This window comes from Vombatus ursinus, unplaced genomic scaffold (assembly GCF_900497805.2).
Source record: "Vombatus ursinus unplaced genomic scaffold, bare-nosed wombat genome assembly UNPS02015098.1, whole genome shotgun sequence".
Lineage (NCBI taxonomy): Eukaryota > Metazoa > Chordata > Mammalia > Diprotodontia > Vombatidae > Vombatus > Vombatus ursinus.
Window position 1 is genome coordinate 593,677 of NW_020954876.1, and position 15,393 is coordinate 609,069.

General features: G+C 36.8%; 1 protein-coding gene across 1 annotated transcript in view; it reads left to right on the forward strand.

The window, feature by feature from the left end:
* The window catches only part of LOC114031216 (vomeronasal type-2 receptor 26-like), a 58,723-nt gene extending 46,204 nt beyond the window's left edge, over nt 1-12,519 (forward strand). Inside the window, 3 exon segments of the mRNA XM_027846242.1 lie at nt 5,341-5,568; nt 6,572-6,695; nt 11,549-12,519. Coding sequence (XP_027702043.1) covers nt 5,341-5,568; nt 6,572-6,695; nt 11,549-12,519 — 1,323 coding nt within the window.
* Nucleotides 12,520-15,393: the final 2,874 nt, after the last annotated feature.

Sequence of the window (15,393 nt, forward strand, 5' to 3'; positions counted from 1 at the left end):
AAAAGAAGAAATGGGGAGGGGGTTCAAGAAAACAAACATGGCAAGACCGATCTGAACTGATGGACATGAAATAAGATGAACTAGAAGATGATTATGCACAGTAACAATAATGCTGTAATGATGATCAACCATTTTCAGACAAAGAAATGAAAGCTTCTATAGTCATATGAAAATATGCTCTAAATCACCGGGGTACTTGGAATGCAACATTCCGGAAGGCAAAAGACTTAGGTAACAACGAAGAATCAACTACCCAGAAAAATTGAGTATGATCTTTCAGGGGAAAAGATGGGACATCAGTGAAATGGAATACTTCCAATCATTCCTGATGGAAAAAAAACAGAGCTAAGCAAAAATACAATCTTCAAATACAAGGCTCAAGAGAAGCATAAAAAGGTAAATAGGAAAGAAAAAAAATGTTATTCAATAAGGTTAAACTGTTTATATCCTTATGATAAGGAATGATACTTGTAACTCTTTAGAAATGTATCTTTATTATGACATTTAGAAGGGATATACATAGACAGAGAATGAAGGCATGAGTTAACTTTGATGTGATGATAAAAAATTAATTAACTAAAGGGTGAAAAAAGGATTATACTGGGAAAAGAGGAAAGGTGGAAGCAGAAAAGAGTAAATTACATCACATAAAGAGACACCAAGACTTATTACAGTAGAAGGAAAGAAGGGAGAGATGCAAGCATTGTTTTAACCTTACTCTCATGAGATTGGCTCAAAGAAGGAATAATATACACTCAGTTGGGTACAGAAATCTTTCTTACCCTAGTACTTCCTACTAGGAAAAAAGAGAAAGAAAAAAGAAGGGTCTAATAGAAGGGAGAGCAGAATGGAGGGAAGATTGAGGTAGGTGGTGGTCAGAAGAAAAACACTGGTGAGGATGGAAAGGGTGAGAGGAGAGAGAAAAGCATAAACAGGAGGGGAAATAGGATGGAGAGAAAGACAGTTAGGAATCACAACTCTGAATGGGAATAGGATGAACTATACTAGAAGTTAAGGAAGTGAATAAAATTTTTACAAAGATATAGTAGACTTCTGGAGAAAACTGAATAGGGACAGAAAATATTATACATTTTTCTCAGCGGTACATGGCACCTACACAAAAATTGACAATGTACACAAAATCCTCACAGTCTAATGCAGAAAGGCAGAAATATTAAATACATCCTTTTCAGATCATGACACAATAAAAATTACATGTAATAAAGGGCCACAAAAAGATAGATTAAAAATTAATTGAAATTAAATAATCTAATCCTAAAGAATGAATGAGTCAAACAACAAATCATAGAAACAATCAATAATTTCATCCAAGAGAATAACAATAATTAGACAATATAAGAAAATTTATAGGATGTGGCCAAAGCAGTTCTTAAGGGAAATTTTATAACTCCCAATGCTTACACGGGTAAAACAGAGAAAGAGTAGATCAATTAGACATGCAGCTAAAAAAGTTAGAAAAAGGACAAATTAAAAATCCCCAAATATATATCAAATTAGAAATTCTGAAAACCAAAAAAGATATCAATAAAATCAAAATTAAGAAAACTATTGAGAAAGAAAATTAGAGACCAATTTCCCCTAATGATTATTGAAGCAAAAAATGTAAATAAAATAATAGCTAAGAGATTATAGCAACTTATTATGAGGATAATACACAATGACCAGGTGAGATTTGTACCAGATATGCAAGACTGGTTCAGTATTAGGAAAACTATCAGCATAACTGACCATATCAATAACAAAATTAACAGGAATCATGTGATTATTGCAATAGATGCAGAAAAAGGTTTTGACAAAATACAGCACACATTCCTATTAAAATCACTAGAAAGCAAAGGAATTAATGGAATTTTCATTAAAATGGTAAGTAACATCACTCTAAAACCATCAGCAAGCATTATTTGTAATGAGGATAAGCTAGAAACATTCCCAAAAGATCAGGGATGAATCATGGGTGTCCATTATCACTACTATTATTCCATATTATAGTTGAAATAATAAACAAATTTAGCGAAATTGCAGGATATAAAATAAACCTGCATGAATCAACAGCATTTCTATATATTACTAACAAAACCCAGCAGCAAGAGAAAAAAGAGAAATTCCATTTAAAGTAACTGTAGACAATACGAAATATTTGGGAGTCTATCTGCCAAGACAAACCCAGGAATTATATGAACAAAATTAAAAAATATTTTTCACACAAATAAAGTCAGATCTAAATAATTGGAAAAATACCAGTTGTTTATGGGTGGGCCAAGCTAATATAATAAAATAACAATTCTATCTACATTAATTTACTTATTCTATGCCATACCAATCAAAGTACCAAAAATTGTTTTATAGAGCTAGAAAAAATATTAACAAAATTCATCTGGAAGAACAAAGTTCCAGAATATCAAGGGAATTAATGAAAAGAAATGCAAGGAAAAGTAACCTAGCTGTGCCAGATCTAAAACTGTATTACAAAGTAGCAATTATCAAAACTATTTGGTACTGGCTAAGAAATAGAGTGGTGGATCAGTGGAACAGGATAGGTATACAAGACACAGTAATCAATGACTTTGATAGAGCCAAAGAATCCAGCTTCTGGAATAAGAACACACTATTTGACAAAAACTGCCAGGAAAACTGGAAAAGAGTATGGCAGAAACTAGTCATAGGCCAATATCTTAAACCACGTACCAAAAAAAGGTCAAAATGGCTACATGATTTAGACATAAAGGGTGATACCATAAGTAAATTAGGAGAGCAAGGAGTAGTTTACCTGTCAGATCTATGGAGAACTGAAGAATCTATTACCAAACAAGAGATAGAGAACATTATGAAATGCAAAATGGGTAATGTTGATTACATCAAATTTAAAAAGTTTTTTTTTTTTTCACAAACCCAATGCAACCAAGATTAGAAGGGAAGCAGAATGCTGGAAAATAATTTTTAAGCCAATGTTTGTGATAAAGGCCTCATTTCTCAAATATGTAGAGAACTGAGTCCAATTTATAAGAATCAAGTCATTCCCCAATTGATGAAAGGTCAAAGGATATGAACAGGCAGTTTTCAGCTGAAGAAATTAAAGTTATCTAGTCATATGAAAAAATGCTCCAAAATCAGTATTGATTAGAGAAATGCAAATTAAAACAACTCTGGGGTACCACCTCACACCTGTCAGGTTGGCTAACATGACAAAACAGGAGAATGATAAATGTTGAAGAAGATGTAAAATTGCAACATTGTTGGTACAGTTGTCAACTATTCTAGCCATTCTTGAGAAGAATTTGGAACTATGCCCAAAGGGCTATAAAACTGTTCATTCCCTTTGATCCAGCAACAGCACTTCTAGGGCTGTATCCCGAAGAGATCATAAAAAAGGGAAAAGGACCCACATGTACAAAAATATTTATAGCAGCTCTTTTTGTTGTGGCCAAGAACTGGAAATTGAGGGGATGCCCATCAGTTGGGAAATGGCGGAACAAGCTGTTATAAGAAGTAATGAAATACTATTGTTCCATAAAAAAATCATGATTTCAGAAAAAACCTGAAAAGACTTAGATGAACCGGTGCTGAATGAAGTGAGCAGAAGGAGAATATTGTCCCAATAACAGCAACCTTGTGCAAAGAGCAACTTTGCTAGACTTAGCTCTGCTCAGCAATGCAATGATCTAAGACAATTCCAAAAGACTCAGGATTGAAAATGTCCACATTCAGAGAAAGAACTATGGAGTTTGAATGCAGATAGAAGCATACTATTTTCTCTTTATTTGTGTGTGTGTGTGTGTGTGTGTGTGTGTTTCCCCTTTTGTTCTGATTCCTCTTTTATAACATGACTAATGTGGAAGTATGTTTAATATTATTGTACATGGACAGCCTATATCAGTTTGCATGTCATCTTGGGGAGTGGGGAGCTGAGGGAGGTGGAAAAAAAATGAAACTAAAAATCTTAAAAAAGTGAATGTTGAAAACTAAAGATAAAAAATAAATAAATATTTTTAAATGTGATACTGTGACTTTTTGTTAATCTCATTAATAATTTTATTTGAGGCATTTCTTAAAATTTGTTTAGATAGTTGGGTTGGGAAAGCTCAGTAGAATAAGATCATTTCCTGCTACCATAATGTCTCTATCTCTTCTTTCTTTTTATTTTTTTCAATATTTCCTTTTCATTTTTTGTTTTTGCACAAAGCAGCTCCTGCTTTTTTGTGTTTACTTGATGCAAAGTAATTTTTTCCTATCCTCTCAGCTTTGTTTTCTGTATATCTTTTTTAAATGTGCTTTGATAACTACCTGATTCTACAGTTTTATTATTCAATTTGCCAATGTTGTGATGAAAATTTGTGAATGAGGGAAACTGAGGCAAAATGCTTTAAGCATGATAAATTTATTAGCAAGGCTTGTAATTACCAATAAATGAGGTCAATGAGTCCTCAATAGTCAGAGATTATGATTTATAAGAACTAAACTATGTAATTAAAGAATATAATTCAAAATAAATGATTGATCAATAATTGGTTAATATTTAACAAGTCTTTCATTTTATTGGAATGTTTAACACATTCACATTTAAATTTATGAGTTAATTTTATATTTTCTTCATCTGCTTCTAAATTTTTTATGTTAAATTTTTCCCCTTTTTCCACTGTGAACACATTGTTATGTTCATTCACTCACTTGCCTTTAACATTTTATTAAGGCAACTCTGTCTCCAGTGGCACTCTTCCCCTCAACCCTAATCTGCCTTTCTCATTTGTTGCCCCTTTCCTCTCAGGGTTTTGTTTATTAGTTCCTTTTTTCTCTACTGCTTTTATCTGGTTACAGATTTCTTCACCTGCCTTTTTCCCTTCAGGTAGATTTTCCTTTGCTGTCCTCACCTGTTCATTTTTCAACATTTCATTTTATGTCCCTTTTCAAAAATGGATTTATTTCACTCTCTTCATTGTTCATCACATATTTCTATCTACTCTGGACACTCATTCTCTGATTCACAATGCATATAATTATCTCTCCATATTCTTCATGCATTCAAAGTTTTCACATTATCTATTCTAGGCATTGCACTCCCATTACTTTCTACCATGATTTTCTAGAACTTATCTTACATATCACCCTTTTCCATTATACCTCTCTCCAATTGTAATATGAGATCCTTGAGAAAGGGGTCTGATTTTATCTTCTCCATTTCTTAGCATTTTGCCCTACATATAGTAGGTACTTAATAAAGGCTCATTGACTGCGGACTGAAAACTGAAAACTCACAGGTCTTCATTCTGGGAGATTTCTGACTTCAGGCACCACGCAGTGTTTGGAAATTCTCTTCTCTTATAGCTCCATTCCTTTCTAAAGAATATCCAGTTTAACAATAGTGCTGGCGATCAGGTGTTTATGGACGAGAATAGAAACCCTGAGGCTCAATATAACATCCTGAACTATGTAACCTTCAATATGGATGGCAAAGCCATGGTGAAAGTTGGACAGTTTATCCCCAAGGCTGAGCCTGGTCATGATTTTACCATTAATGAGGAGGCCATAGTGTGGAGCTGGACATATACTGAGGTCAGAAACAATTGTAATATAAAACTTTTATATAATCATGGGAACAAATTTTACCCTGCTTAGCTCACTCCACATTCCTTTTTGAGTAAAGAAAATCCTCCTGCACATTGATTTCTTTTCTCTTTGCAGCAAAATTCTGGTTGAAAAAGTCAAACATGCAATCCATCAAACAGTTTTGAACTTGGGATCTTTAACACCATTGGAGATAGAGCTGGAATGGTCTTTAAAGCCCATGTTACTCAGCCATGTCATCTGATATAAATGAAGAAACTGAGACATAGAAAGGTAGTGATTGTCCCAGTGCCCTCTGATCCCCAAACCAGTGTTTTGTCCACTACCTGGCATTATTTTGTGAATGATGACACCCAGCCATTTATCTTAATTCAGTAAAAATAAGGTTATGTTCAACCATCCAAGGACTATACCTCTATGGAGCTGAGCAATGAGTTTGATAGGAAATTGCTGAAACAGAGCATCTCTGAACCTAGTAGATGGTTTCTCTATAGAACTGTGGAATTCACCCTTTCTATTCTAATTAATAATCAAATCAGCCTCGTCTTTGAGTTCTCTGTGTCCTGCATCCCACATGCAGGCAGACTAAGTCTATTTTAGGTCTCTTCCATTTCCTTAAGTAGCTTATATTACAACCATTAAAAAGACATAGCTGACAGTGAGAATTGCCAAATTCTAGATAAATAAGGTCCTGAGATAGCATCTTGCTCAAATTCTTCCTCTTACAAATGATTGAAATTCACGAAGTTTAGAATGTTCAGTCAGTTTTCCACAGCTAGTGGCAGTTATGGGACTAGCATCCAGGTCTCTTCTTTCAGCCCCATGTTCCCTCTGTCTCATATTCCACTGGTATATGAATAATTCTCCTATTTCGGCTACAGAGTAAGCTATCTTTGCCCCAATCAATATCACTCACCCTCTGAAAATGATATATCATCCTCTGTCCCATTGATTTCCAGAACCATCACGCATTTTACTCCCTTGTTATTAGGTTCCCAGAGCCACGCGCAGTGAGAGCTGTGGTCCTGGATTCAGGCAAACCCCTCTGGAGGGACAGCCCATCTGCTGTTTCAACTGTTCTCTGTGCCCTGAGGGAGAGATCTCCAATGAGATGAGTAAGTGTCTGCAAGTAGTTTTCTTCCTATATCCATTGAACAGAATAAACTGGTGTTTTGCTCTAGGGTCACAAACAACCTCATCACTGACTGAGCAACTGGATATCCAGGAGTAAGGCGAGTCAGTAAAATGTCCTGGCCAAGGACAAATGGCTTGAATTAATGATACATGGCTACAGGATATACAGGAACAGAGTGAGTCAGGGGAAAGTTCTAGGCAAAGAACAAGTGGCTTGAATAAATGATACACGGTTAGAACGTGGTGTTCGACATTAGTGTAATATTCAAAATGAAACCTACAATATAAAAAGTAGCTATGTTGCCCTATCTCTTTGTAAAACATATTGGCATGGTCTTGTTATGGTTTTACATGCAATAAGATAGAATTACCTGGAGTGTGGAGAAGTATGTACTCTGAAAAATATTTGTGATAAGGTAGAACAGAGTTTATGAACATCTTGGGTGCTATACTCACTAGATCCTTTAGCCTTATAGAGGTTTGGGGGGATTATTCCCAAAGGAAATGGGCGCCCATGTTATGAGCTGGGTATTTTGTCATCACTAACTTTTGCAATATTTTAAAGCTATATTTTGATAAATCATTTAGGATGGAAAGTATGTCATGAAATATATGTGAGTCTCTGTATTTCCTTTGAATCTCTGTCACAGGAGACCTTGCCCTCCCTTTTAGAGTCAGTGTGGGCTGAGTAGCTTGGGTCATTGATTATGCAGCCCCAGTAGTCTAACACCCTATTAGATTTCTAAACTGTGCAAGAGTCTCACTCTAATAGTGAAAACTTTTAAGACTGAAAACAATGTAAACAATGAGACTGAGTGAAAGATGACGTATTAGAATCATTCTTTGCCTCTGTAAATAAATGACTTCACATGACTAAGTCTCCGAAGGTGGTTATGATGGAATCCTAATAAAGCTGCCCCTCACCCCAACATTCTAACTTCCTTATGTGCCTCACTGAACAGGCATGTCCTGAAATAACCACACAATCTGGCTTTAACCACACCACGGACTCCCAGACTCAATCTCAGGCCTCACCAAACAGCTGGCACGCTACCTCTAGCTAAGCACTGCCCCCAGATCTGACTCTTATATTTCCCACAGAAACAGCAGGTGTGTCCATGAACTTAACCACAGCCACATCATCCATTTAGCCCAAGATAGGACCACAATACCTAACTATCTGTCTTAACCAGACAGGACAATAGTCAGCCAATCAGAAACAGCACCACCAGGATGTAGACCAGGATGTGTGATCAACACACTATAGAAGGGGCTTCCCTTAAAATGGCACCTGTGCGGTAATAGCAACAAGTATAGGACAAAATGGAACCAGGGAAGATAGCCATGGCTACACATCCTTTCGTTATATTAGAACACCTATGTTCATCACACAAAACAATAAGGCAGTTATATGGGCAACATCCAAGGTCTTTGGAGACAAAGAGGTGTCAGTTAAGGAAGCCGGCAAACATTCATTCAGTAGTTGCTATATTCCAGGCACTGTACTAAGTCCTGGAGATGTAAAAGAGATAAAAAAAGCAGTCCCTGTATTCAAGGAAATCATATTATAAGGGAGAGAAATGTAACTGGCAAATAGAAAAAAATCTATATAAAGAAGAGGTGAAGATAATGTCAGAAAAGAAGGCAAAAGCAGCCGGGTGGAAGAAAACAGGGCTCCTGCAGAAGACAAGAATTTTCCTCCATCTTGAAAAAGGCCAGGAAATTCAAGGGACGAAAGTTAAAAGGCAGCATTCATGACATAGAGTACAGCTTTATATCTAGACTGTTAAGGGAAATGGATAAATAGAAAAAATATTTGTATCAAATATACTGTTTAGATAAGGTTTGTTATATATCAGAGGTGTAAAACTCATGGCCTGTGGGTCACACGCAGCCTGCCAAACTCCCGAGTGTGGCCAGAACCAGATGAAAATGTAATTGGTAAATGTTTAAGAAAATTAATAACAGTACAATATTTCATAAATAATGTTAATCTGTGGTTTTCTAAATCAACAAGTGGCCTGCAGCGATCAGTTTCTGTTTGAGTTTGACACCTCTGGTTACACACATACATGCTCACATGCATATATGCATACACACATACACATACCTACACACATGTGTGTATATAAATATGTGCTTATATATGCATATATTGTGTATGTACACATATTTATAAGCAAAAACATTTAATAAGTAAGTGGTCAAAGGATATGAAAACTATTCTCAGGAGAATTCAAAGTATTGACTATCATATGAAAGAATACTCAAAATCACTAATAATAAAAGAAATGCAAATCAAAACAGCACAGTGATTTCACCTCACTCCCATCAAATTGACAAATACGAGAATATTAAGTTATTGAGGACTTGTGGGAAAATAGACTTTGTTGGTGGGGTTGTGAATCAGTATGACCACTTTCAAAAGCAATTTGAAGTTATTAAAATTAAGTGACTAAAATGTTCACAGCATTTACCCAAAGAATCCAATACTATACATATTCCACAAAAGTACCACTTGTATGAAGGAAATTGGGACAGATATCAAAACACTTACACCAACACTTTTGAGCAGGTTTTTATTTTCTAAATGTGTTTCTTTAAAAAAAAAAAGTGTTTCTGATAAGCAACAGATAAGAATGTTCTGTTTTCTTATCCAGTTTTTAACTTTTTCGTTTTATTGGTTGTTAATTCCATTCACATTTAAAGATATAAGAATTAAGCTTATATTTTCCTCCTCCTCTAGTGCTGAGTTTTTTCAAGGTATGATTTTTTCATCTTCTGCTGTAAACAAAGTATTAACATCCCTCAGTTACTTTACATTAATCTTCTTCTTTTAAGGTTGCCCTCTTCCTACTGGATCTCTTCCCCTCCCGCATCCCCTTTTCTTCTTTGCTGCCCCTTTTCCTTTGAGGTTTTCTTTATTAGAACACTTTACTCCTGTTTTTATCTGGTTATATAATTCTCACCACCACTATTTTAAATTCTCAATCAGAAGATTCCCCCTTTTCTGCCCTTTCAGTTATTAATGCCCATTAGTAGTTAAATTTTCATTTTTGTATGCCTTTCCAAAAAGGATTTTTGCTCTTTCTTCATTATCCATCTTCTCTGTTTGTCTACTCTAGACCTTCATTCTATGATGCACAGCCTCTATAACTATATAGTGTCTCTCTCCTTTTCATGTACTCTTCACGCAATCAAAGCTTTCAAGGTATCTATTCTATACTCTCCACTCTATGCATTTTTTGCCACTGCCTGGTAGGACTTGCCCCATGGATCTCCCTTTTCCTTTATGTCTCACACCCAGAAGAATGCCAATTATTTCAGGCATCAGAGAAGACAGTCTATGGTGGGATCCCTCCCCTCTTACATCCCTCATTATTCAGCCTACCACTGATCTATACCCTCCTCTGACACTGTTTCCCCATATTTATCTTGAAATCTCCTCCCGGTATCCATGATCGCCCACTCTCCCAGGTGTCAGTTGCTCCCAGGGGATTTAACTCCACTTCCCGAACCCCACTCTCAGTGTAGGATCAGAAGACTTTTCAAGCACAAAACCCCCAAGGCCAACTGCAGTGCGCATTTCTCTTCATGGACCATCTCCCTTCACCCATAGGACCTTTCAGAGGTGGAACCCCTTCCCCCACCAAAGTAAGGCTTTATGTGTATATAGACAGTGCAGGAAGTAATGCACTCCAACTTCGTCAGCAAGTGAAACAAATGCAGGGGGCAGGTGGGAAGAATAATTCACAGCTCCTGCAAATCCTTTTGCTATAGTCCTAAAGCTCTGTCGGTAGGTATCATATAGGTTTTTTTTTCTTTCAGGTTCATTGTAGAGCCATGAATCACCTTTCCTCATTGTACTTGGTCTGTCCTTTGCCTCAAATGTATACCTTGTGGTTAGCCATCATGCAGGTGATGCAAGCGTGCCAGAGAAAAAGTGCAAGTCCCCCTAATACTTCACAGTTAACAGGACTCCCTGGGTTAAAGGAGGGAGAACTTGTCTGTAACCAAGATGAAGGCTTACCACTCTACTTTTCCCCAACCAATCCATTACACTTCTAAAGTTTAATCAGAACCGTCTGTCTTATCTCTAATACCAAAAACTAGTCTTTCTGATTCCAACTAGCTCCCTAAAATTGTAGGGACTCCTGAAAATGAGGTCAATCCCCTCAACTGTCCCAACACAATTTCTTGTCACATCTAGAAAGTGTCCATTCACTGCTCACACCTAGTGAACAGATGAGGTGTGTGTTCAAGAGATGAAAAAATCAGAGCATAGAGCATTGTCACTTAATTTACGAAGGTGAATAATTTGACTGATATAGTCATTTGACCTTTACACTTACACACAAAACTGTGAAAGTCTATACATTTGATGGACATCACCATAGAAACTATTTTAAAAGACAGGCTGTACCATTACCTACATCCTGTGAAGAATGTAAGGTCCTTATGAGTAGGTATTGCTTCATTCTTTGTGTTTGTAAATCAAACACCTGGCTTATAGTAGATAATTAATTGTTGACTTATAGATCAGTATCTAGCAAACTTCTAAGACCATCTAATAATAGAATCATTGGAGGAGTCTATATTCAGTTAGAAAAGCTGAAAACTGGATAAATGAAATCAAGTTTAATAATAAAGAATAGACCTAGAGTAAGCCTGGATTGCATACTAGGTTCCATATCAATGACCATTTCCCAGCATAGAAAGAGATATTAACCTTGTAAAGTAAGAAATAATACCTTTAACAATTGTACCTATTTTCCATGGGACTGGGGACAATTTGTTGAATCTAAAATCCTAAGAACTTGTTTGTCTTTTTCAGATATGAAGCACTGTGTGAAGTGCCCAGAAGATGAGTATCCAAATAAGGAAAGAAATGGATGTCTCCCCAGGGTTGTGACTTTCCTGGATTTTTCAGAACCTTTAGGGGTAATTCTGATCTGTGTAGCTCTTTCCTTTTCTCTAATGACAGCTCTGGTTCTCTGGATATTTGTGAAGTTTCAAGACACCCCCATAGTGAAAGCCAACAACCGGGCTCTCAGCTATACTCTCCTCATCTCTCTCAACCTCTGTTTCCTCTGCTCCCTGCTCTTCATTGGCCATCCAACATCAGTCACCAGCCTCCTCAGACAAACAATATTTGGGGTTGTGTTCACTGTAGCTGTGTCCTCCATTTTGGCCAAAACTACCATGGTTGTTCTGGCTTTCAGTCTCACAACACCAGGGAGCAGGGATAGAATATGGGTGCAATCCAGAGTGTCGAACTGTGTTGTTGTTATCTGTCCTGGGATTCAAGTGGTTCTCTGTGCCATCTGGCTGGGAACCTCAACACCTTTCCCAGACAGAGATACACACTCTGAACCAGGTCAGATCATCATTGGGTGCAATGAGGGTTCTGTCATTGCCTTCTACTCTATCCTGGGCTACATGGGATTCCTATCACTGTGCAGCTTCACTGTGGCTTTCCTGGCCAGGAACCTTCCTGATACCTTCAGTGAAGCCAAGTTCATCACATTCAGCATGCTGGAGTTCTGCAGTGTGTGGGTCTCCTTCCTCCCAACATACCAGAGCACCAAGGGCAAGGCCATGGTTACTGTGGAAATCTTCTCTATCCTGGCATCCAGTGCTGGGTTACTAAGCTGCATCTTTATTCCCAAGTGTTACGTGATCCTGCTGAGGCCAGACAGAAACACCCAGAAAAGTATAAAGAATAAAGTAGCTTCCATGGGAAGGAATCATTCTGGATCATTGCCTCCTAATTCCTTCCAGGGGCATAATCGACTTGAAGGATAAGTATGCCAATGTGGCAGGGGACCTGGGACATTTCTCCTCTTGCCTTCTATCTAGGATTGCAGAATTCCACACCATACCTCCTTCTGATTGTGCCTTCCCTCAGATGAATTTCTTGACCCTTCCTAATACATGGAAACCACAACTTACCATCAAGTCAGGATGGAACAATGACACTGACATTTCTAATTACCTTCAGCAGACGTCTTGCCATTCACTGATGTGTTGTCTAGACTAATAATAAATTGTTTTGGACACCACCACCCTCTTTTATTTTAAATAATCCCAGTTAATACTGAACTGTCAGCTTCCAAATAATACCTCATCCCCAAATATCAGGTATCTCCTTCCTAATTACAATTTACCTCAAAACTTCAAAAAATGTTCTACTATTTGATGGCTAAATATGTAATACTCCCTTTCACTGTGCTCTTTGTAATGCATGTGCATAATCAACAAACTTCTTTTCATCTTAAACCTCTTAACTTCTCACTTTTCTTATGTACTACCACTCACTGAGACCTACTTTTTTCCTGTTGAACCTCCTTCCTCCATCACACTTTCCAGTACTGGCTATACTCTCTGTCATGTCCCCACCTCTATTATTTAATTCATCCATTGCAGTGGGAGAATTTTTTCTTGCTCCACGTTGCTGCTTCTAGGCTTCCTGTCAAATTCAGCAATCTCTTTCTCCTTAATGTTCACATTGTCCAAAATCAGTCAGCCAATCAAGATTTTCCTGGATATTACATAATGTTATCCCCACCTTGAACATTTCCCCCCCTTCATAACTGAATACACACACAGATTTTCTCTGCACACTTCCTGCTCTTATCCTATTTGATTTCAACACACCTATTGATGTGCCCTCAAATGACATAGCTTCCCAGTTCCTCAATTCACATGATCTATTCCTCAACTGCACATCACCAAAAAAAAAAAAATCACCTTTAACTTTGCAGACACCCACACATGTTCCACTCATATTTGTGAACTGCAATTCCTTTACATGAATGCAATCTTATTTGGTACCAGAAAGTTTATTTTTTATATTTTTAAATCTTACTTTGATTTTCAGTTCCAAATTCTCTTCTTTCTTTCATCCGTCCTCCATTCATGGAGAAGGCAAGAAATGTATCTATTTACATACATCATGAAAAAAAATATATTTTCACATTAGATATGTTCCCTCAAAAGGAAGAACATTAAAGAGAAAAATATGCTTAAATCTGCATATCCATCTCTGGAAGTGGATAGTTTTTTTGTGTTTTTTTTATAACAATTCCTTTTGGAACTATGGTGAATTATTGCACTGATCTGAGTTTTCATAGATTTTCACAGCTGATTATCTTTACTACATTGCTGCTTCTGTGAATATTCTTCTGCTGGTTCTTCTCACTTCATTTTGCATCGGTTCATAAATGTCTTCCCAGGTTTTTCTAAAACCATCCCCTTCAACATTTCTCACAGCACAATAGTATTCCTTCACATATTCATACACTGTGACTTGTTTGGCCATTCCCCAATATCTGGCCAGCCACATGGTGTCCAATTTTTGCTACCACAGAAAGATTTGCTATAAATATTTACTGAATATGAGTCTTTTTCCTTTTTCTTTGATTTGTTTGGGGTATATACATAATAGTAATATTTCTAAGCCTAAGGGTGTGTATAGTTTTAAACTCCTGTGAGCACAGTTTCAAATTATTCTCTAGAATGTTTGGACCACTTCACAAATGCATTAGTATGCCTATTTTTCCATGTTCTCTCCAGCACTTGTCATTTTGTTTTTCTATCTTTTGTAATCTTTTCTCTCTCCATTTGTTCCTATTTCTTATTAGCCCTAAACCAGATATTTTACCTGGCTGTGACCCTCAATCACTCAATACTTCTTCAAGTTATCTAACATGTACTAATTATACCCTTCTCCCTTCCAAATTTTAATATATTCATGAACAAGTTCATCTCTACATCATCAACTACTCTTGAATAACTTGTACTATAAATGATCACACCATGCAAACCTCAACTGTGTATTATTCTCCCAATCAGAACTTGTGTGTAGCTTATTCATGTTCAAGAATATCATCCACCTGCTAGTTGGCTCAGTGGGTAGAGTGCCAGGCCTGAAGCTAGGGAGACTAATCTTTCTGAGTTCAAAGCCTTCCTCAGACTCACTTACTGGCTGTATGACCCTGGGCAAGTCATTTGTTTTCTTTCCCACTTAATAGTATTTTATTTTTTCCAATTACATGTAAATAGCTTTCAACATTCACTTTTATAAGGTTTTGAGCTCCAATTTTTTCTCCCTCCTTCCCTTCCCTCCCCACTCCCCAAGATGGCAAGAAATATGATATAGGTTATACATGTACAATCATGGTAAACATATTTCCACAATAGACATGTTGTGACAAAAGAAGCAGAACAAAATAGAAAAACCATGGGAAAGAAAAAACAAAGAAGTGGAAAATAGTACGCTTTGATCTGCATTCAAACTATAGTTCTTTCTCCGGATATGCATAGCATTTTCTAACATGAATCTTTTGGAACTGAGTAAGATCATTGTATTGCTGAGAAGAGCTAAGTCTATCAAAGTTGGTCATTGCACAGTGTTGCTATTACTGTGTACAATGTTCTCCTGGTTCTGCTCACTTCACTCAGCATCAGTTCACGTAAGTCCAGGTTTTTCTGAAAGCATCTAGTTCATCATTCCTTATGGCACAATAGTACTTCATTATACTCATATACCACAACTTGTTTAACCATTCTCCAGTTGATAAGCATCTCCTCAATTTTCAATTCTTGCCACCACAAAAGAGCTGCTATAAATACTTTTTCTACAAATAGGTCCTTTTCCCTTTTCTTTGTTGTCTTTGG